Genomic DNA, 23,453 nt, shown 5'->3' on the forward strand with positions numbered 1-23,453 from the left:
GCTATAATTGTTTTGTGTGAAAAATCACACTTTTCAGATTTGTATTCCCAAAAATTGCTTGCATCTTTCCTTCCACTTCATCACTGTGCACTACTTTGTGTTGGTCCTTCACATAAAATATATGTTTTGTGTTTTATTTTCAAGAAGTTGTCACATGTACTCACCCACTCCTCGTCATCCACACCCTCAAAGGACTCCTGTGGCAGGGGGTCGTCCATGTTTCCCAGCTTAGCCACCATGGCACTCAGGAGCTATGTCACGCACACACAAACACGCGCACGCACGCAGACACACATGCGCGCACACACACACTGAGCGTTAAGATCTCAGGAGGACACAGACATGCTGTTTTTCAGGTACTACAAAAGGTCCGTACATCTGATCTACGAAAAACTAACGCAAAGTTTCACCTCCTCTTTTTTCTGTTCATCCGTTTTTTCCTCCAAGTAAACAGACGAGGGCAGGTATTTCCTCACCGGAGCCTCTTTGGGGGCCTCACTCACTGAGAAAAAAAACAACACACAAACCCAGCTTCGCATGAAGCAACCAAACGTACCAGGACATGTCCAGAGTCAACATGCGGGTCTAAAGACGGCATCTTGATGAACATTTAAGAGCTGTGTTGTGTCTGTAGACGCACCTGGCGTCATGTCTTTGGGCTTCAGGCCGAGCTTTTTATGCTGTCCGTTGGAGCCAGAGAGCCAGGCGGAGGCGGTGAGCGCAGGCTCCCACCACACTGCTGTGTCTGGGTACATGTCGTCCTGGAAGAACTCTTTCTGGAGAGCCAAAAAGGAAAAACGTTCTGTTCATTAGAAGTAAACACGAGTAAAAAAAAAAAAAAACAGGCGGTGTTCCTGGAAGTGTTCGCAAGGGGGTTCGGTTGCCTCACTTTAACCCGGGGGACTCTGAAGGCCACCGGCTCTATGGTGGTCTTGGTGAGCATCAGTCCCACAGCTATCTCCACATCTCGCACGTTGCACTCCGTTTTAGGCAAAAAGGCAAGTCCCTGCACACAGAGGAGCACAGAATCCATGACTTTAACTTCAACTTCAATGGCTGTGTCGATGATAATTAGGATAATGTAAGTAGCCTTAGTACCTTATGAGGCTCAGGGGAGTTAAAACTGCTGCATTCAATAAAGTAGGGATCTTCTGGGACCAACTCATAAATGTAGACTCTGGTGTCACCCTGAAGAAAAGCAGAAAACATAATTTCATGCAAATTATGCTTTAGCCGTGATGCACTCTGCAGAGACTTCCGCCAGTTTATCTCTCATATTACTCACTTTCCCAGTAAGAATTACAACGCTGGTGTCGGGGTCATAAAACGGGATAAGAGTGGAGGGAGATACGTTTAAAGCAGCGTTGGCTACTGGCCCGGATGACAGGGAGTCAGCGGAGAACAGGTAAAGTACTCTTTCGCTACGACTAAAACAGCAATAGAAAAGAGGACAAGAAGAACTTTGGTCAGTGCTGCTCAGACAGGAGAAAAGTAAATTTAAATTATTTAACATCCATGATGAACAGACTAATAAAAAGGTTTTAGTTTCCAGTACCTGTCAAATCCTGACACCAGCAGGTACTTCCCATCACACACCCAGACCACACGAGCTCCTCTGTGGCCCTCTGGACCCGGCCCCTCCTGGGAAAACCAAAACACCAGCAAATCTATACGCGTACTGAAGCGGCGTTACAATACGACGACTATTATGTAAGAACTGAGAGACAAATATTTATTACAAGAAAAGGACTGAATCCAATTATAAAAGTATCCAGACCTCTTTGAAGTTTTTAATATCATTGTAGAACAACTGAAAATGTATGAAACTGAAAATGCCAGATTATGATTATTTTGTAAGCTGCAGTTCTATAGTTTGTTGCCATACTTGCACAGGTGCTGTAGATTTGCGAGGGTCATAGATGCGAACTTTCCCATCCTTGCAGACTGTGGCCAGCAGCTTCCCGTCTGGACTCCACGCCATTCCAAACACCTGAACGGGAACATCGGGAAGAACCAAACCAGGAGGAAAACCTTTCATAAGTTTCCCTTCGAATTTATGGAAACATCTCTGCTCGTTCAAATTGTGCTTTCTTTGCTACAATAACAACCCACCTGGTCCTGGTGGCCGGTGAGAATCTTGACCTGCTCTCCGCTCTCCAGGTTCCACAGTCTGACTGTGAGATCGTAGGATGAGGACACCAGGACTCCACTGGCCAGAGGGTGAAACTTGATGGAGTAGATCTTCTCGGTGTGGCCTACAGGGAGTCGGGGGTAGCCATCAATACAACTGAGACTTCAAGAGTCACACCAGGAAATGTGCCAAGTTTATTTTCTTTGGCAAGTTTTCCGGATACATTTGAAATAAATACTGAACAAGCTGGAAAATGCTACTTCCTCCCCTGACATTTATTGAGTTTTCTTCAAACTCCCGCCCAAGTCAGGATCATTAATACATAGGTTTAGGTTGATTTTGTTTCTCTATGCAATATGACCTACCTTGCAAGACGAGCTTAGGCTCAGTCAGCGTCTCTTTCAGCCCACCCTCAGGTACCTGCCACATCCTGATTTTAGCATCATCTCCAGCTAGAAAGACATTCAAATATAAACTCAGAGTCATGCTCAGATGGAGGTTGTTAGTAAGGATGTATTCACTCACCCACTGCCAGTCTGTGTGTGTCAAAGGGGTCCCAGGAAAGGTCGGCCACATTTACAGAGTTTTGGATGGTGGGCAGAGCTGTGTCCGGCTGCCTCCCAGGTCCAGAGCGCTGAGGAGAGGAAAAAAGTCAAACGGCTGGAGTACAGCTGTGGTTTTACATCTAACAAGCACTAACAGATCTAAATTCTCATGGCGTCGAAGGGGCCTTTAGCTCCACTGGAAGTCAAAAAGCACATTAGTTTTGAATAAGGATTAATAGGGAATGTGTGTATACTTTTTGGTAAGTTTCCTTAAGTATAACAAATAACAAAATGTTTTTACACATACCTCAAACACAGCAATCTGGCCTCCTGCGATGGCGAGCGGGACGGCCACACGTTGGCGGTTTACGCAGAAGCCGTCACACTCGCCTGGCGTCGTCAGGTTGAGGTTCCGGATGTTGGTGATGTGTTTGTCCCGGTGCATCACCGCACCCTGGATGTGTCGGAATTTGGATGTTGGTCCTGATTAAAAAGACAAAACAAAAAAAGAAAACCTTACTTTAAAAAAAAAAACCCAAACATCTAACATTTTTTATTCTAAAAATACGGATGTTTGCATGCGTTAGTTTCTACCCAGCATGCTTTGGATTGCCTTCACGCTCTGGCTGGGACTGGGGAGGAAGCCTGAGGAGAGACCAGAGGTGGAGGAGGGAGAGCGGGACGGGGCAGCGGTGCTGCTGGGGGTGCTCAGAGGACTACTGGAGGTGGAGCAGCCGTGAGGCTGATCCTGAAAAGAGCAGAATGGCGTTTTAAATTCTTCTAATCAAACATAAAGCTTGTCCTGCTTTAGAAAAACAAAAACACATTTTCTTACCTCTTTGCTTTCTCCGCGGGGCAGCTCCTTCTTAACAGGCGTCGGTTTTGCTGCTGGTTTGGGTCTCTTGTCTGGGTGGAGGCTGACTTTATCCACCTTGGGACCAACAGAGCTGCTTGTTTGAGCAACCTTCAAACCTTTCTTAGCTGTTGTGAGCGAGGTTCTGTTACCTGTTTGTTCCCTCCCTTCCACCACTCCTCGGCAGACATGGCTGGAGTCGTGCCCACCGTGTCTGGGTAAAGGTCATCATGAAACTCCTGGCCTGAACTCTGCAAAACAAAGAACGAGGTACAAAAGTGCAAGCAATAAAACATCTGTGGAGAGGAAATCAAGATATACGCGGAGGCCGGAAATCTGTTGTTTGCCGGCGATACCTTGCGAGGGACTTGGTAGCTGATCGGAACGATGCAGCTGTCTGTCAGCTGAAGAACACGCACCACTTCACAGGAAATGACATCCAGTGCCAACTTTGGCACCATGGCAGTGCCTCGAGTTGAAGCGTCAGTCAGACAGTGACTCACTGTGAGAAAGTTAAGAAAAACAGGGAACAATATAGGACAGAATTTTAAAAATAAAACGTTTCTAAGCATGCACAAAAATAACCACATTTTACCTTGAGTAAGGAAAGGCTCAGCGGCAGAGACTTCAAAACAATCAACTGCAGTGTCTCCCTAAAAAGGAGAAAGAGAAGCATTAATAAATCTGAGTATCTTCAACATAATATTTACAAGAAGAACACAAATATACAGCTTACAATGCCAGCGAGCAAGAGGAGACCAGTGTCATCATCAAACAGAGGGACCAGCATCCTGTAGATGGAGACAAAGATGAAGAAAGACAGAAAACATTGAGAAATTTTTCTTTGCTTTTGCATCACTTAGGGTTTTAAATTACAGCAGGTTCAAGTTGGAAGGTGTAGCCACTAGATGGTGCAGTTGACTCAGTAAAAGGTGTCTTCAACCCCTTCTACAAACTCTGCCACACAAAATATTTTTTCCCCCACCTGTAACAATACTGTGGAGGCTATGCACACAACAACGAATACTTTGTATTTCTGTTGAAAGTCAAGATTAGGCTGCTCCATATAAATCGGTCACAGCATTTCCCTCCAAAACAATCATCAGGTCCTGGACAGAAAATTAGAGAACTAGCCAAAGTAAAATTTAGAAAGACCTTCATAAAACTGAAGAATCTGTTGAAGTTTCTGCTTGGAATACAAAAAAAAACAAAAAACATCTTTCTATGTAAAAAAGAAGGTTGTTTCCACACTACAGCACAGAATTGGCCATGTCTCTTCGCATCTCTGGTAAAAATGTACAAAAAAATCCTTAAAAAATAAAATTGTTTTAGTGCAATCTCCCACTTAAAATTGTAGAAATCCAACTTTTATTCAGTTAGAAACAAAATCTATTATGAAATAATTATTTTCAACAAAATCCCTTGAGACTCAAAATCCCTGTAAAATAAGTAGTCCATGTGGCTTTTTTTCAATTCATATTTATTATCTTGGTAAATATCTTTCCATTTCTGTTGGCATCAACAGAAAACCACAAGAGAACATTGTGATGATCTTTGGGAATTTTTTTGTTTTGCTTCATCTTGGTATCCTGCTTCCTTGTTCCCTGTGTGTTTGCTCAGCCATTTTTCCCCACTTCCTGAGTCCATCTTGTTTTCCTTCACAGCTGTACCCTGTTCCTAATCAACCACCTGTTCCTTGTTCAGTAATCAACTCTCCAGCAGTTTGATAAATCCTACTGCTGCCTCCAGCATGTTTCCTGGTCCTTGTAGTTTCCCTGGACTTTGATTTTTTTCCCCTTTCTTCTTATTTTATTAAGCAAACATTAGTATTTTTTAACCTCCTACACTGGGGTCATTCTCTTCACCATTCTGTATAAACAGTATTCCCAGCACTTACTATATGTTACTCATAACTGCGCCACAAGTGATTTTGTAAAGAAAAAAAAAATCCTAATATTTCTTCCTAATTAAATAACATATGATGTCACAGTAATAGAGTAATTTATTTAAAAGTTTGTTGCACACAACTTTACTAGGCTTTCCAATAATTATGAAGTGGATTGAATCTTTAGGGATTTCAATTCTCAATTCTACCAAGAAATGTCTCCACTGTAAATTTATTTCATAGTATTGTCATCATCAATGTTGACGGTAAATCACCCATTTTGGATTATTTGTTAAACAAAGCAAAGGCTCAACAGAGCAAACCGGTGAGAAGCACAAAATAATCAAAGTCAAACTATAGAGATATTTCTTCTGAACCACTTGAAACCATTTCCTGCTGGTGTACTACAAACTTTACTCAAGCAGGTCTAAACAAGTCCCCAGTCACCTGCCACCTCTCGTGATACACACTAAGAGGATTGAGGGCTGCAGAACTTAATAAGGAAAGTACAACTGGGTACCTAAACCAAACAGGAAATACTACTACAAACAACCGAGGTAATCTAGGCAAATCTTCCCCATTCTTCACTGCTATTCTATTCTAAGAGCTGCAGCCAGGCTACATTATGATTTCCTCTGCAGGTCACAGTCGGGATAAGGACAGAGTCCAGGCTGACTGAAGTGGAGAGACTCGCTTCCAGAGATGGGTTTATGATGACGACCTTGTGCAACGCTTCTATTCCAGGGCCACTTGATGCTGACAGACTGGTGATGTAATGCTCCAACTATGACAGTGTAATGACAGGGTTAGTTGGAGTATGTAAGGCGACAACAAATGGTGACACGCAAGGGACTTTTTTTGTTGTTGTTTTTTGCGAGTAGCAAAATATAAGAGCATGTGACAGCATGTCATGAATGTTAGTATGAAAATCATGAAACAGCCAGTTAGTATCAGATTAGTCTATGAACTGCTAATATTTTAATGTATTCACGGTTTTCCTTTTATCCTTAGTCTTTAATAAATCAGTCCAGTTTAATGTCAGAAACTGTAGAAGAGAAACGTGGATCCATCAACGATCGTCAAAAATCAATCACCACAACAGACTGCAGTTTGTGAGGATAAAAAGGTTTTCTGTCTGGCTAGTAGATCAGCAACACAGGAGCACCACAGGGGACTGTACTCTCACCATTACTTTTCACTTTGTACACCTCAGGTTTCCAATAAAACTCAGAGTGCTGTTATCTAGAGAAATGCTAAGGAAACTCCCCAGGTGTATTAGAGAAAAGGCCGAGAGCAGAAAGCTGGTTTGGTTTGTGGCATGGTGTGGAAACAACCGTCTTATCCTAAAAGTCAATAAAACAAAGAACACAATTGTAGATTAAGGAAGAAAAGGAATTGGTCAAACATTATTTTCGTCATCTAAAAAGAAGTGGAGGTGGTTAAAGAATATAAATAGCTACAAGAAGGGACAGAGGAGACTTTACATCCTGGGGAACCTTACGTTCTACAGTGTTTTCAGCAAGATGCTGCAGATCTTCTATAGGTTTGTTGTGGGGAGTGTGATCTATTCAACCATTATCTTTTGGGTCAACAGCTTTAAAGCCAGTCAGTCTTTCTATCTAGATTGATTTATAGCTGATAAATATTTTTGAACTGTTCATGTTCGTTTTTAACAAGGGAGATCAAAGGGAAAGGGAGGCTGTGTGGGGATGGATTATTCAGCACAATCACTATGACCTTACTGTTCAACAAAATCCACACCAGGAAATATTAAAAATAATATTCGGAAAGGTCATTAGCCATCTATTCACTTGTTTCGCTTGAATTTATATGTGTTCAGTCTCATATGTTGTCAGATTTATTAGCAGTAATATTTCATATTGCTAACACATTAGATTGGCTACATGCTATCTCACTTGTTTATTTTGGGGGGGGTGGCTGCATGTGAAGGACGTGGTTTCTCTTTACGCACACTACAATACAGACATTTTTATTTCTTAAGTGATTGCTAACCAACTTATTTTTAGCCTGGTTTTAGCTTGAATGTCACAGTGAAAAGATAAAAACAAGTGCATGAGCAGTGTTGATTACAATCCACCTAATCCATAAAGGATATACAGTAAGAGACAAAAAAAACAGTAGAAATTCTCCTCCTCTTGAGTTTTTTTTAAGTCTTGTGATTGGTTTAAGAACAATTAAAAGCATGACACAAATAATACCTGTGCTTCTTTTTAACCTCTCTCCCCTGTGTTGCAAGACGGTGAAGTCAGCAAGGGGCGGCCACGCTTCGTTAGCTTGAGTCTCTGTTCCCATGTCCAAGTCTGTCCACAGGGAGTCCACCTCCATTCCCACACTGCTCTCCTTTGCTCTGTCCTCCCCACAGCAAAACTACCTTGCTTTGTCCCTCAAGCTCCCCCTGCACCGTTAGTCCCAATTAGCTCTCCAAATTGCCCTCGCTCTCTCCGAGGTCTTATCTCCGCTTTTCTCACAGTAAAATGTACAAGTCAAACAGCCGCATAATAGAAGCGGAGCTTTATCTGTGACTGTGGTCACTGTTTGCTGTCGTTTTCATGGTCCACCTCCTCACCCGGCCCCGTTTTCCCACACAGCCAAATGCAGACGCATGCAGGTGCATATTTACGCACACATAATGGGAGGCATACACGCATGTAAGTGCTAATGATGCGGATTTAAATGACGTCATGACGGGGTATCGCAGAGTTAATTAATTAAGAGTTCGCTATGCAAATCTCCTGCACACAGACTCATTGTGAGTGAAAAAAAGAAGCTATTATGCTCATTCAGAAAAGTCAGATGCATTTCTCTGTTTTTGGTGTGCAATTAAAATAAGTTTACCAGCATAATCATGATTACATAACATGCCAAAAACAACATTCCAACATCTCTCAGGCCTATCTGCACCTAATAATGTCTCAACACAATCCAAACTCCTCTAACTATCTGCAAAGAGCCATCAGAGTATCAAAAAAAAACCCCACCTGCCTCCTTTCTGAGCTGCCATCACCTCACACTGCTCATCTCGCACAGAAGCCAAATGAAAATCATAAAATGACCTTCTCCCTCTGACAGCAGCCTTCAGCACCAGCAGATATGATGGGTATATTACTCCTGCTATCTGTGTTTAGGTGTGTATGAGTCAGCCGGGGTAAATTCAGATCATTAGAACGTGTTGTCATTTAATAACGTGCGATAACGTGGTAAACACTGTACATCGTAGTAAGAGGCCAGCCAAGTAGAGACATGCAGAGCAGACAAAAAACAAACCGATGTGCTCATTTATTGGGTATTTGCACCTGAAAGAGACACTTAAAGGTGATTCAGTTCAACATGAACACATGAACTGAAGCCGATTACTGCTCAGCAATCAGGGAAACATGTATAACCTCGTTTTTCTAACCATTTCATTAAGAAAATAGGCAAAATACTTCGGAAAAGTTTACATTGTATTAGGTAAAGAGTGAAGTTGCCTCTCCTGCCCCCAAATGTTTGTGTTATGTTTATGCAGCAAAGATTTTCATTTGTATCATTTTAAAGATTTAAAGAAATATTTCCACAGGTCATGAAAGGTCAACCAGGCACCCCACCTTCAAACCAGCACAAACGCAGCGCAAATGTTTGAGACCAATTTTGTTAGATTTGAAGAAGGTGTGGGAGGGCAACTTCACCCAAGTGTTAGTTGTCCATCACCCAGTAAGTTAAAAATTGTCTCAAATATTTAATTTTGGGCTTCACCTCATGAGGGAATCTTCTTCCATGCATTTCTTTGTCTTTATGATGCTGTTTGTTCAGCAAAGGTCTGGAAGGATGCATCATTTTCTTTATACTTCACTTATGGATAGATTTTTAGTGGGCTATGACTCACTATGGTAACAAAAACATCAAACCGATGTGACAAGATGTGGAAACATTTAAATTAAATCAATAGTTTTACATGGTACCGGGAAAAAAAACATTCAAAAATATGAAAAACCAATATGCTGCACACCTGAATGACTCCATACAGGCACCAGCCTTTCCCCCTGATACCATCAGACTCACCCAGTGGGTGTAATGTGCTCCGGCGTAGGTGGAGCTAATTGAAGCAGCCTGCAGAGGTATAAGGTTATGAGGTTTGAGCTATGACCAGATGAGTATCAGTCAAAGGGACCTTTCTCTGTCATATCAGATCATGACCTTCAGCAAGGCCTGCCTTAATAATAAAAACATGCACTAGATATGGCAATAAGCTCCAGATGACAGGTAGTGAGCCTGAAAATAGAAAGAGCTAGCGAGGGGAGGTGGAGGCTGTTAAGGAATGCAACCCCCATGTTTTAAAATTTGTATCCTAGCAATATTAAAAAAAAAATACTGTTTTGCACATTTATTGGCCTTAGAGTATAGTCAATAGTAGGATGCATCTTCTGGATTTCTAGGAGATAAAATGAGACTAAATATAGGAACATTCATGTCAAAGAACATCTCTGGAGACATACGAAAGGAGTAACTAGACCTTGATGTTAAAAACAATCTTAAATCACTGTGAATGATGCCTCCTTTTTATTGCAATCTAAGACATTCATCACTAACTTCAAAGTGGAACCATGTAGCTATGTAGGCTTGAGATATTTTCATGATCAGTATCTGATTATGAAACATAAAGCAGCACCAGTTAATAATGTGGCTGACGTTTTGTCGAAAGCTGGGCTGTAACAAAGAAATTAGCGTTGCATTTTATAGCAGGGCTCTTAAGTGATTCCTGTAATAATTATCTGATAAAAATAATTCATATAAGCTGCAGATCCTCTATTGTTACAATCTTTCCCTTTTTAATTTTCCTTTTTTATTATCCCCAGACAGAAAACACACTTATTGTCTCGTTGTAAAGAGTTAAACACACTCATGCTGCAGGCCAAAGATTGATAATATCTCCTCAACAATGGAAGGAATGAAGCAAAGTAATCCGCTAACGCTAAACTGAATTCCTAAAGAAACAGGATGAAAATGAGAAACTGATCACAGAGGTGATAATTTGTGAGCTTATTTTGAAATTTATAATACGTTTCATATGAGATATTACATCTTTTTCCAACATATATACATCTCATGTCTCTTTTGCTTTTGGACCATATGTTCCTGTTAACATAGAAAATAGAGACATCATGAGACTGACAACGTGAAGTTATCAATTTTTAAGTTTCTTGCTCAACACCATCTCGGTAATTCTGTATGCTTACATCTATCAGCTGTTTACATGCTAGTTAGTTGGAAAATCAGAATTAAAGCCTGAATTCGAACTCCAAGTCAAAATCAATACTCTAATCCTTGTGAAACCTGAGCACAACATTTTTATAGAAAAAAAAGTCAGGAAAAAAAACCCCCATAAGCTTAAAAAAAAAAAAAAAAAAAAAACGTGGCTTTAAGTGAACTAAAAACAATTACAGCTGCGTATGTTTTCACTATACTCTAAACTGCAGACTGAGTGAAGCCTTACGATGAACACACTGGCAGCTGAAACGTACCGTAATGAGCCGCACACTTTTTCCACTGACCAGTTTCTCTGTTTCCACTATGTGCGTTTAATGAGCGCTCCGGGTCCGCCTGCCTGCCTGGCTACCTTCAGAAGCTAGTTCATTAGAAGGGAATTAGAGCTGACGCTCTGCGTTCCTGAGAGGAAAAGAAAAGCAGGAATTGTCAGCAGAGGGGCCAGCTGTGGCTCCAGTCTCAGATGGGCTGCCAAGCTTCTGCTCCTCGGGTTGGTCTGAGTGCCATTAGGTGCACTCGTACCACACATCGAGTGCAACAGAGGTGCAGGTACGAATGCACGTTCAGGGTTTTAGTGAAAACATTGATGAGACAAGTTCTGTTACCTCCAACATATACCCGCAATCGAAAATATCCCAAATAAAATTACAACTGATTCCATCGGAGCCTCAAGGTACATGTCGTCACTTCAGCTTCTTTTTTTGAGATGTGGCTCATTTCTCCATCTTAGACAACAAATGTACATAAGCAGATTCATAGATTAAAACTATAACAACAGTTTTTGATTTTAACGTAAAACTCCAAAGAGTCTTGAAGTAACGATAACCACAATGGGAATGATTGACATTTTCCTCAACAAATTAAAAACAACCCTAAAGCATTACAGGGATATAAATCCGATCCAGTCTCAGGAGAGTGTTGTGAAAAGGCGTGACTAGTTATTCACAGCCAAGAGGTAAAATATTTCCTCTTGGTGCAATGAAATTATTTTCTACTTGAGTTGTAGAATGATTATTTTATGATTTTAATATCTTTGCCAATTACAGTCACTTGAAACAAGACTACAACTGGTACAGGTGAGTAAAATGCAACAAACGCTAAATTAGATAGTAGTCAAAGGATTAAAATTAAAACCATTTTTAGGACTTTTATCGTCAGAATGAATTGAAAACACCAAATTACTGAGGGAAATCAATTAATCTGCAATGCATGAGTGACAAATATTACTACAAACATGCACAGAGGTGAGTAAGCACTGGTGAAGAATGTGTGCAAACTGGGACAAATGGAAGTAGGACGTGTTGAAGAAACATGTGCTCAAACGGGGAAAGAAGTGAACTGATCTGGAACCCTCGCTAGCATTAGCATCTGTTAGCATTAATGGTTTACATTAATGAAATAAGAAAAAATAATTATCAGATTTTAAAATAAACATTGATTTTATTGTAGTTTTTCTTTAGTCTTTAGATAAACAAGACAAATGTAAAAAAAAAAAAAGAAGCAGTTTAAAGAAAAAGCAGCTTGAAAAGAAATCTGCAAAATCTTGTTTTTTTTTATGCACTAGGAGACAATCAAAGCTTCGACAGGTCTGACTGTTATTTACAAAAAGCTATGTGATATGGACACGATCACACATTACAACATTAGATTAATCAGGTCTAATGACTCCAGTTGCACATCTTCATGTTAGCTTGCACACAGAAACACTCATGCAGAACTTTTAAATTCCCGGTAAACTGGTCCAGACTGGCTTGGTTATAAAACAGGCAGGTCACTGGTTGTAAATTAGCAGGAGGGCTCCTTCCCTTCGCATTCAGAGCTTGGGCGAGGTTGGGGTTTTTTGCAGAATGTGGGTGGGCATGAGGAAATTGGAGTATGTAAGAACCGTAAGAGAAGTTGGGTGTTACAGCACTAATGGGAAACATAAACCCCTAACGTGCACATTAAGCCAACTCAGAAAAGTCAGAATGCTTTGGGGGCGGATGGCAGAAATAAACAACACATTTACTTTCAGTGTTGGCTTGCGAACACGGGGCCGTATCTGTAAGGTACCGCTAGCTGAGAAGTCCTGGAAAAGATGCGTTCCGCATTAACCCCGGCGGCCCCGGCTATATGACCATATAATGACCTGTCGCCAGGAGCCTGGGAGCTGCCGGCTCTCAAGACAAAGTCAGAAAAGAGACAAGGATGGGTGAAAGACAGCAGCAAGGTGAGGATCAAAACTGGTTCTAATGACATTAGAACCAGTTTTGATCCTATGGTAGGATCCTTTGATCCTACCTAAGGTATAAGGTAAACCAACATGAAGCATCACTTCACTGTGAATTGGAAGGAAAGTGACAGAGTTCTAACCTTAATTTCATTTACAAACAAAAATCTGAAAAGTGTGGCATTCAGGTCCCTCTGAGTGAATATTTTGTAGAGTCAATTTTCAAATGCAAATTCAGCAGCAAGTCCTTTTATGTTCATCTCTGCTGGCTTTGCACATCTACTGACTGAAACCAACATCCGTTTAATTTAAAACAGCTTAAGCTCGGGAAGATGGGCTGGAGAGAATGAAAATACATTTTCAAGTTGCACCAAAGAGTAAAATCTTGCCTTTAACATTTTTTTAAAGAAATGTCCACCTGCCTCAACCATTTGTGCTTGGGAACCAAATTTATGCAACTCTTGCTGTCTGGGACCACAGAAACTTATTTCAAATAATGTTTGGCCGGGTTTTTTTTTGGACACCAATGTCCTAAAATGACATCTGATTTAAATTTGAATCTCCTGCAAATGACTAACTCTTACCAAATTACTTTTCCTTAAGCAATCCTAGCTGTTATTAGACAAAATGTGTATTGGTTATTGTATTAGGAGCTAGAGCCAGCCCCGAAAATACTCTTCATAAATTGATTATCTTCAAAAATAAACCACAGAAGAAAAATTTCATGCTCTAAATGAGACGAATGTTTCAGCGCACCAGACAGTTGCTGATGAAGTCAGTCTTGGTTGTTTACTCAGTTTTATTATTTTAGCAAAACTCAAGCCAGGACTGAGTAGTTGCTGTTCGAAACTCGGCGAAGCTCCAGTGCAGTGCAGTTGGTGTTTAACAAACTCGATGACTGATTTACTGCCTTAAGAAAATATTGAACAGTGAACAACATGATCACATGGTCGTCAATGTGCTCAACAGCAACAGTGCAGCCAATAGTTGGAGCCTTTCTTCAAACAAAGGAGGCCTTGACCTTACAAATAATACATGATCTATACCGTTAAGAACGCTTTCACACTGCACACTGTGCATGACACATTCCCCCTGGCACAGCCAAGAAAGAGTTATTGAAAACACTAAAGCTCTAAAATTCAGTAATTTATGGACACAAACACGACCGCTTTATGGGTATTTTTAAAGCCCCAACACACATGTGCAGACGAGAGAGAAGGTTCGCTCAAGGAATAGGAATCAGAAGCAAAAATATGACCTTAAAACACTACTGAGGATTTCAACAAAGCATCCCTATGCTTTTAGTTCACAAATGTTTTGACGAAGTTTTGTCTTATGGTTTCGCTTTATCAGACGGCTTCATCTTTGTGGCTTTTCAGCTCATGTCATTCACAAGAGATAATGACACTCTTACTCTCCAGTCAGCATCTTCACAAGGTGTTTTGCTTTTGTTTCAAGGTAGATGCACCCATTTTACACACAAAAACATTTTCATCTCTTTCCTGAAGGGTACAATGGCTGGACAGTTTCATAATGTTTCTTCGTGAGCCTTACATTTCCAGGCATCTGGAAGTTGCACCTCAGGATTATCCAGGCTTTTGGAGGTCTTCAATTCCCTTTCTGATATCTTAGCTGATTTTGTTCATTTTTTAAAATGAAATTATTACCCTATCAGAAGCTTACAAAGCCATGACATCATCACATGGGCTTAGCAGCGAAGTAGTCTTGGTTTTTGTAATTTTGATTTTGAAGGAAGGAAGTACTAATCAAATATTTTGTTTTTGAAAAGATTTTAGGAAAATCTGGATTTTTTTCAACCAATACTTGGATTTCCATAATTCAAAGTGACTTGAGATCACCCAAGAACTCCCATCTTGTTTAAGAGACAAGTTTTACAAGTTCTCTCTATATGAAATTTGAATTCAGGTCAACTCAAAAAAAAAAAAAGAAATGATAAAAAAAGAGATGATTGGGGGAAAAGAAAGCCAGTTTTTGAAAATATTTTCTGTCATTTATACTTTCTTTTAAAAGAAGAAAAAGGGGTTGAAGAGATAATGTAATAAAATTGGAAATCAAATTTGGCATTTTGAGGCCACATCAGTCAGTCCTACAAGTAATAGAAAGAAACATTCTTCCTTTCGAAGCCAAGAAAAAACAAATGCGTAAATAAAAATTGTTTACTTATTTCTCCATTTTAAATCAGACATCAATTTGACCCCATTTCCTTTTAAATCCCTAAGATTGTTCTGCTATTGTACCCCAAATCATAAGCCTCTGCCTTCTTCATAACTCCAGTACTTTCTCTGAGAGCCCTGCACACCTATCATAAATCATTTGCTTTAATGACCAAGGCATGAAAAAGTAAAGCAAAAAACAATAAAAGTCTGATTTACTGTAGCAAGATGGTCAAAGACAGAGAAGAAAAAAAAAAGAAATACCCAGTAGAGGAGATAAGATTGCATCACATGAAGGCTGTTAATCATGATGGTTATGCACGTCTATGTATATATGAGATTGCATGTGTGTGTAAAGGTCCTAAGAAGGAGGCTTTGAGATCTATCACGCAACATCTGGGAGAGTTATAGATAGGACGAAGCAAGAGACGGTTAACGAAGAAAACACAGCTGCAACATGATGATCACCTTGATGAACTGTGACTTTTGCAACCAGATCCAGTGCCGTGATGCAGCCATGCATAAAAACAGACATTTTTTAACTGTTCTTTCCCTCTACATTTCTGAGTATATCTGATCAGAGGAGAGGCCATGTTAGCGAGAGAGAGAGAGACAGAGAGAGAGAAAAAAAGAGAGAGAGAGAGAGAACTGGTGATGAAAAGGTTAGATTTACAGTCTCTAACGTTGCTTATTCAAAAAGTAATGGATTGTAACCGAGCCAGGGAATTATGTAACTGAATCATTGAGATAAGAGAAACCTACATCACAGAGGAAGATGCATACTGAAATATTTTACATGAAGACAAAAAAAAAAAGGGTCACAATACAGTTAGTTTATCCAAAATTATTCAGACTACTGGCAGAAATCGGTTTTTATTTACATTTTAATAAAACTACAATATAAAAAAATGATTTGCTTATTATAGCATTTTCAGTCAAACCGACCTTTTAATTGATGTCATTTTTGCTGAGGAAAGTCTTTGAGGTTGGTCTTTGAAGTCAAACTAATCTTTAGTTCACTCCACTGATTCTCCATCAGATTTAACTTGGGGGTCCAGCTGAACCATATAAAACATGTTTATATAACTTTCAATCAGGAAAAAAAATCTAATATTTTGGTAAAGATTGACTTATATTAAACCTTAATCAACACGGGGTATGAATAATTTTGGGGCTTAAATATTTTATATTCTTGACAAACATTTTTTGTAGTTATTTTATTTTTGTGTTCATTAAAATGCTCGTTTTTATAATTTATAAGATGTGTTCAGCTGTTTGTCTTTCTCTGTGTTTATGAGATGCTGCAATGTCTCTAGTTTTCTTTCTACTTTGCAGACAGAAACCCAAACTGTCTGCGCCGTCTGAAATCCACCACCTTCTCACAATAAACAACCCTGAGCAGACATTTACAAGCCTCCATCCAGGCTCTGTCCACTCTGCTCCAACAGCACACGATGAAGCAGATTTGAGCAATTTGTTCACAATACTCCTCTGAGGAATAAAACTAAGAGCTGCTCAAGTTGCAAAGAATTACATCAAGGTTAAAAGCCGACTGGAAAATGGCAAGGTCGACAAAAAGGATCCAAAGTAGTAATCTGAAGACAGAAACAAACCAGTGACTACTTGTATCTTTTTTATTTAATCAGCTACTTGACCTCGTTTTAATGTCAAGACCTTTTCCAAGACACAGCTATCAGTGCTGCTAGTGACACACTCACTATCTGTGTGCCTGTACTTGCATTTATCTTCTTTCGTTTGACCAGGCAGCTCACTTTAGAGGCAAATTACTTAATGAGTGTTAAGCTAAAATCAAACACTTTAAAGGGAGCTTTAGACAAAAATCTGGTCTGATCATAAAACATTGAGGGGCCAAAGAAGAATTAGTGCAATTAGTCTCTGGAGCATTAACAACATGCAACATGCATTTATCATTTACCTATGTTACTTAGATACCCTTAAATAAAATGTAAAGTAATAAGCAGTCAGGGTCCACCTGTATGTAAATTCAAAGAACTCCTGTTTCAAGTCAACTACAAGCCATTTAGGCGACAGCAAACACATCACAGTAGATGTTCTGTGTAAAAAAAGACCAGTAAATTTGGAGGAAAAAAAACCTGTTAGAGGGAGACATATTATTTAAAGAGAGAGGAAAGAGAAAAATAAAACCTTGAGCTTTTTGATTACAAGAATATTATCCTGGACTGGTAATCTTGCACGGTGCAGGGACTCGACAGTATGAAGGCGAGTTAACTTCTCCGATCCTCATCGTTTATTGGAAGTAATTCAGTCGATGAATTATGCATCGTGACCTGAAGTGATCTGTGCTGCATAGCTGCTCTCATCTCCTTCAAAGAGTGTCTGTGCAGTCATACTAAACATACCTCAGCTGAGCTGCTGTGTCTAACAAACTCAACCACAGGCATGTTTCTCTTACTCAATGCCTAGAATACCAGAGTGAGAATATGACTAGAATGAAGAAGTGAGCAAAAACAAAGAATGAGCTGAGTAAACAGCTTGCAAGCATCTTTGAATAAACCGAATAAACCAAACTATTGCATTTGATGGACGAGAAAAGAAATCACCAAAACAAATTAAGATATGATCAGATATTAAAGTGAAACTAAAGATGAGCAAAAAAACAACATTCAAAAACAAAAACAGAATCTGAAATAAGGAACATTAGTCTGAATTTATTTGAGCTCTGTTAATGATGATCATGGGAAAATGTCATTTCTGTCTGACCCTAGCTAAAAGTAACCAAGGGAGTGGAGGTCAGCAGGGTCTGCTAACCTAGCCTACGCCCCCTGTACCTCACCCCGTCACTGTAAGATCACTCTGCACTTCATCACCCGGAGTTTCTCAAAACAGAGCTGCAGCTGGTGCTTACAAATATATTCATACTTCTTAGCTCCTTTTATCATCTTTTAACATTTCATCATGATAAACCAATTTAGAGTCATTTTCTGCTAATTTTTTTCTACTTTGCAAAAAATAAACTATATCAGCCAGATTGCACAGAATTTTTGTGGAGATTAATCTTCAAGTCTTGCCTTAGATTCTCAATTGGATTTAGGTCTGGACTTTGACTATGCCATGCTAGCGGAAGGTGTTGTTTGGCATCCGACAGGTGCAACTGTGGGATTGTCCTGCATTTAGCTCCATCCATACACCAATTAATTCCCCTCTCCCATCTGAAACAAAAAATTCCCAAAACAAAACATGGCCACCACTGTGTTTTCTGGTGGGCATACTGCAGACATGACGATTGCCATGTTAGCTTTTAAGTTTTATAAACTAATACTAAATTTAAATGTGGTCTGTGCTTATGCGTTTGCAGTGTCCTCTGCGTGACTTGTGGTAAACTACAAGTTCATACTTTCTTCTTGGCACTGTTATATTTACTAATTAGGTAGGTTCTGAAGGAACTGGATGCTATTTAGGGATGCCAGAAAAAAAGGGGGCTAGAGAAAAATGCAGGCCACAATTTTCAGATGTTCATTCCTGAACAGCTTGGACACCCTTATGTCATTACTTTTCCAATTATCCACTAGTTTATGTTGATTTATCAAATAAAATCTCAGTAAAACTCTTGGACATCTGTCCATTGTAAAGACAACATATGAAGAAGTAGTAAATATCACTGTAGTTTCTGTTAGCTCCCTGTTTCCAAATCCAAGTTGCTGCAGCTCACAGAGGATCCAGTAAAGAGATAAACATCATAAGGTAATATCTTTAGTTGGTTCAATACAGTAGGTTAGTGAAGCAGGGATTGCTTTTCGTGTATATTTAAAAAGAGCTCTGATGAGGCCAATTTGTCCAAATTAAGCCAAGAGAAACAACAAAACAACAAATCTATGTATAGTTATTGTGGAAAAAATGAAAATAAAAAAGTCAAAACAATAACAGTCCGAAACAGGAACCAGATTTCTTTTTAAAACTTGCCCCAAAGCTAGATCCAACTCCCCAAATTGCCCCTTTCCTAAGTGATGGTGAGAAAAAGGTTGAAAAAAAAAAAAGAAACCCCTTTAATCCTAAATCTAAACTGAGTCGAGGAGATCCACTGTTCCCTGATCCCTGAGCCACGCTGGGTCCGACTACCAGATGATGGTGAATTATTTTATTCAAACTTCCTCTACAGAGGACAGCTTTATGAGGGGCACAATGACTTACAACGGGGTAAGGTTGGCTGCGAAGCTTGGATGGGAAGAGTCAATATTTCAACCTTAAATGATATATTGCATTGAACGGCAGGATTAATTGTTTGCTCTCACACAAACAGTAACAACTTCTGCTTTCAGCACACTCATTACTTCTCTTTCCACTGGCCATATTTTATTCCCTCATATCCAGCTTTCCCAGAACTGCATCTAATTAACCCTGCATGCTCCCAGTTTGTTAGCCAGGTTCTTCCTCCTCTTTTTGCATGGCAGTGCATATTTCTTGGACAGTGTTTTTTTCCAAGCTGCAGGGTTAAAGGGTTTGGTGGGAAAAAAGGGCAAATGGAAGATGGCAGTCGCATCTTGAGGCAGCCCACACATGCAGCTGTCAGAGCGCATTTATGTGTGACTGACGATGAAACGCACGTCCACCGAACTCAACCGAACACAGCTGACAATACTGAAGACAAACAAAGAGAATGCCCTCCTCAGCATCTAGACAACAAAGAGATGAATGATAATTATTCAAAGACTGTCCTAATGGGAACTTCTGAATTGGACTAATAATCTGTTTTCATACCCTAATTATACAATGCTACACATATTTTATAAACATCTGCCCCCAAACATTTCTTAACTTTGTTCTTTGGTCTAAATAAGGAAAAAAAACACTTTGAAACCACAAAGAGATGCAGAGAATTTTAAATGGATATGTGAAAAGAACCTCATGTGCACTGTAAGGTATGGTGGAGGAGGTGTGATGCTAAGTGCTGGTTTCCTTTCCATAGGTCCTGGGATTTTTGCTGCCTGTCATCATGTATTCTTACAAGAAGATTTTAATTAACAATCTGATGAACTTTGTCTAAAAACTGAAAATGGGATAATATTGGACCTTTAAATAAAACATCTAGAAACATATGACCAGATCCACACAGAAATGTCCCACTTTTCAGAAAATCAACTACGGTTTAGATTTGTGGCCCGACCAAAATGATTTGCTTGGTGGTTGGGTTGGGTCTGTGACTCCCGTGTGGATAATGGATGGATAATTGGATGGAACTTGCAAAATGTGTCAATGTCTGATGAGCTGCTGCTTTGCAGCATGAAGTATGGTCTTATTTGGCCTCACAAAAAGTAAAAATCCACAGCAATATTTTTAACAAAACATGAAAATTGCAGCAATAAATGTCAGATTTTACTTTTAATTTGGCTGTGAATAAGAAAGTTTGTAAAAAAAAATGTAAAAACACATATAAAAACAAAACACTCCGTTTTGTTTTATATCTTTTGTTTTATATCTATTGTGTTATATCGACGTGCATTCCTGTCTCGAGACCTTCGAGGTTCTCACGTAGAATTTCACTTTTCAGTAACAATGCTTTTGTTTTCCTCCTTTTTCCCCGTCTTTCATGGATTCCTCATGATAATATAATTCCAAACAATAAATCTCAAGTCAGTTTATACGCTCTACGAGCTGTTTGGAGGATCCATAAACGTCGGCTAAACCTGAACTTATAATAAAAGATGGAACAAACTATAAAAGTAACAGTAAATTATGAACATAGAAGGTGAATGAGGTCAGAAATGACGGAGCACATAAAACAGAAAAAGGGGTCGCACAACAACCAGAATGAAGTGAGACAGTTGGATGATTTAAGCACAAGTTTGCTCATCAATGCAGAGAGGCGAACAGCACATGTAAGTGCAGACATGATTTGAGGAGTGATTATAAAACAGCCTGAAGAAATTCCCGTCAGCCCAGCTTGGCTCTATGTGGCAAAGTGCCTGCATTTAAAACTGTTAGCAGGCAGGAGTTGGCTCCAAGCTTCACGAGAGTTTTATAGGTTCCCCTGGGCAGAGCTATAAGCTGCCTCGCCATCTTTTACTGAACCACGGTGATTAGAAGCCCGATGTGGTGACGGCCCTGCAGCCACTGGACTGTGATTTACAGCTCAGACCAAATGCATGTTTTTTTTTTTCCACTGTTTGTGTTCACTACAAGAATTTGCTCCCCTTTCTTTCTGTGTATTTGTTAAGTAAATATCTATTTATTGTTGAAGTAAGGGCAAGGAAATGTGCAAATGGAAACATAAAAAGTACAACCGTCAATCTCAAGTATTAACTAATTTACAAAACAGATGAAATGGAACAACATGTCAACAGACGCGAAGCCAATATGAAAAACCCAGGAAAGAATTTTTATAAGCTGCAAACTACAGAAAAATGTGAGAATATGTGTTTTAAAAACCAGCCCCTTGTTCCATGCTTTGCTTCTGGACTCTCGGCTTTTGAGAAAATTATTACTTGCTGGAGGCGTGGACTGTGTCAAAGTCTTAAATTCTACGCAATCGCAAACGTTCATAGCATCATCAGGTCGATGCTATGAAGCTTACCAGAAATCGCCTGCTTTGTAAACAACCATCCTCCACTGATAAGAGAGAAGTGTAAAGCTGAACGAAGCAGATTTTAATGTCAATTCACTGTTTGGAAGTGTGGCAAACATCGACTTAACGGCTTTGTTCACTTCTTCTGCTGCGCTGCTAAAACTACAGGCAAGACTACAATTCAAAATCCATCCATCCATTCATTTTCTGTACACCCTTGTCCCTCAGTGGGGTCGGGAGGGTTGCTGGTGCCTATCTCCAGCTCACATTCTGGGCGAGAGGGAGGGTCACCCTGGACAGGTCGCCAGTCTGTCGCAGGACAAAACAGAGACACACAACCATGCACACACACACTCACACCTAGGGAGAATTTAGAGAGGCCAATAAAAAAAAATCTACCAGTGACAATAATTCAATGGGAAAAAGCCCAGAAGTGAAGAAAGATCAGAATCGAGCAGAAATGCGTATAAATGCAGTGGTCAGGCTAGGTTTTAAAGGCTGATTCAAGTAAAAAAAATGTAATAAAAAAATTTGTTTCTAATTTTTTAGAATCAAAATGAATAAATAATGCAATATCTCATTTGTCATTGGATCTGTCTAAATGTGTAAAACCCTTCAATAGAATAGCATGACCTGAACCAGGAAAAAGACTGCAGAAAGTATTAAAGTTGTGAGTCTGAAAATGGGGCTTCATGTCTCAGTGAGACTTTTCTGTGTAAACAAAAGTTAAGTAAAATAAAGTAATTCTTTGGCATCCTGAAGCCCAAGGAAAACAACCCAATTTTTCAAAATCCCCCTTACCATCCCCTCTCAGTGAGCATAGTGTCAAGATAAATTTTCTCTGGTATTTACCCAGTCGTGTTTTTACAGTTCAACCTTCCAATTAATACTCAGGCGGCAGATACTGGAATCTTAAGTAAGTACGCATATATCTTGTGGCTAACTCCTGACTTATGTGCTTATAGAAAATGCTTGTAACATTAACTTTATTCTCAATGAATCCACAAAATCCCTCTCTAAGCTATTATTTATTGCTTCATAAAGGTTAAATCAAACAATCCGTACAAAAGTTACATTTGAATTTGAATTATTTAAAGTATGCTAAGTGCTATTATTGTGCTTTATTACTGGTCACTGATGTAAGACTTTAATTTTAAGACCCCAGTTTGCAAGAATCCTTCCTAAAGTACTCCAGACACCCCAGATCTGGTGGGGGCCACCATAAACAACCTGAACCACTGATCTAAATAATTCACCAACAGTGCAGCTGGTTAACTTCAGGTCTGCTGCTGCAGATAGGAAAAAAATACAAACTCAATTAAGCACAAGATCAACAAAGAAACTTTCTTTTAAGCTAAATGTAAATAACGAGGTAGAAAAAAAATGTAAGCATGTATCTTTCCTTTTTTAAATATCTCTAAATATGGAAAACCTTTCCTCTGGAATAACTGAGCAGTTCTATCTGGACCTTGCGGGATGTGTGTGAAATCATTTCTCTATTCCTGCAATTGACTGTAATACCTTGCAGATGGTATTGCGTGTGTGTGCTGCACTGATAATAACTCCTAGCAGAAGGAGAGCGACCAAGAGAAAAGTCATGAACCACAGACTGTGCGGAGGCCAGTATGAAAAAACAAATGGTAGAAATTACACAGTGAGCACGGTTCCACAAGTGGAACTAAAGCACCCCTTGTCTGGAGGATCCTGGGGGTGGGGGCTGGTTTCAGGAGACACATGCGACCCGCCTCAGGGTCAGACACAGGGCTGCATGTTGAATCATTTTCTTGTTGAGAGTTTCTACACCTTCGGCCACGGGAGTGTAAGGCAATACCGGAGTGAGAAATTTGCAATGG

The 23,453-nt window shown here is 39.7% G+C and overlaps 1 protein-coding gene across 2 annotated transcripts in view; it reads right to left on the bottom strand.

Annotated features, from left to right (window-relative positions):
• The window catches only part of coro7 (coronin 7), a 109,591-nt gene that overhangs the window by 2,315 nt on the left and 83,823 nt on the right, over positions 1-23,453 (bottom strand). For both annotated transcript variants that reach the window (XM_081610025.1, XM_081610026.1), the window contains 18 exons: positions 4,266-4,320; positions 4,125-4,182; positions 3,886-4,031; positions 3,682-3,780; positions 3,512-3,607; positions 3,271-3,424; positions 2,984-3,159; positions 2,657-2,765; positions 2,497-2,583; positions 2,113-2,255; positions 1,886-1,990; positions 1,556-1,641; positions 1,286-1,427; positions 1,099-1,188; positions 890-1,006; positions 641-776; positions 411-502; positions 165-251 (listed from right to left, as the gene is read on the bottom strand). In XM_081610025.1, coding sequence (XP_081466151.1) covers positions 165-251; positions 411-502; positions 641-776; positions 890-1,006; positions 1,099-1,188; positions 1,286-1,427; positions 1,556-1,641; positions 1,886-1,990; positions 2,113-2,255; positions 2,497-2,583; positions 2,657-2,765; positions 2,984-3,159; positions 3,271-3,424; positions 3,512-3,607; positions 3,682-3,780; positions 3,886-4,031; positions 4,125-4,182; positions 4,266-4,320 — 1,978 coding nt within the window. The remainder of the gene's footprint in view (positions 1-164; positions 252-410; positions 503-640; positions 777-889; positions 1,007-1,098; positions 1,189-1,285; positions 1,428-1,555; positions 1,642-1,885; positions 1,991-2,112; positions 2,256-2,496; positions 2,584-2,656; positions 2,766-2,983; positions 3,160-3,270; positions 3,425-3,511; positions 3,608-3,681; positions 3,781-3,885; positions 4,032-4,124; positions 4,183-4,265; positions 4,321-23,453) is intronic.

This window comes from Poecilia reticulata, chromosome 8 (assembly GCF_904066995.2).
Source record: "Poecilia reticulata chromosome 8, P_reticulata-male-v2, whole genome shotgun sequence".
In the NCBI taxonomy this organism is placed as follows: domain Eukaryota; kingdom Metazoa; phylum Chordata; class Actinopteri; order Cyprinodontiformes; family Poeciliidae; genus Poecilia; species Poecilia reticulata.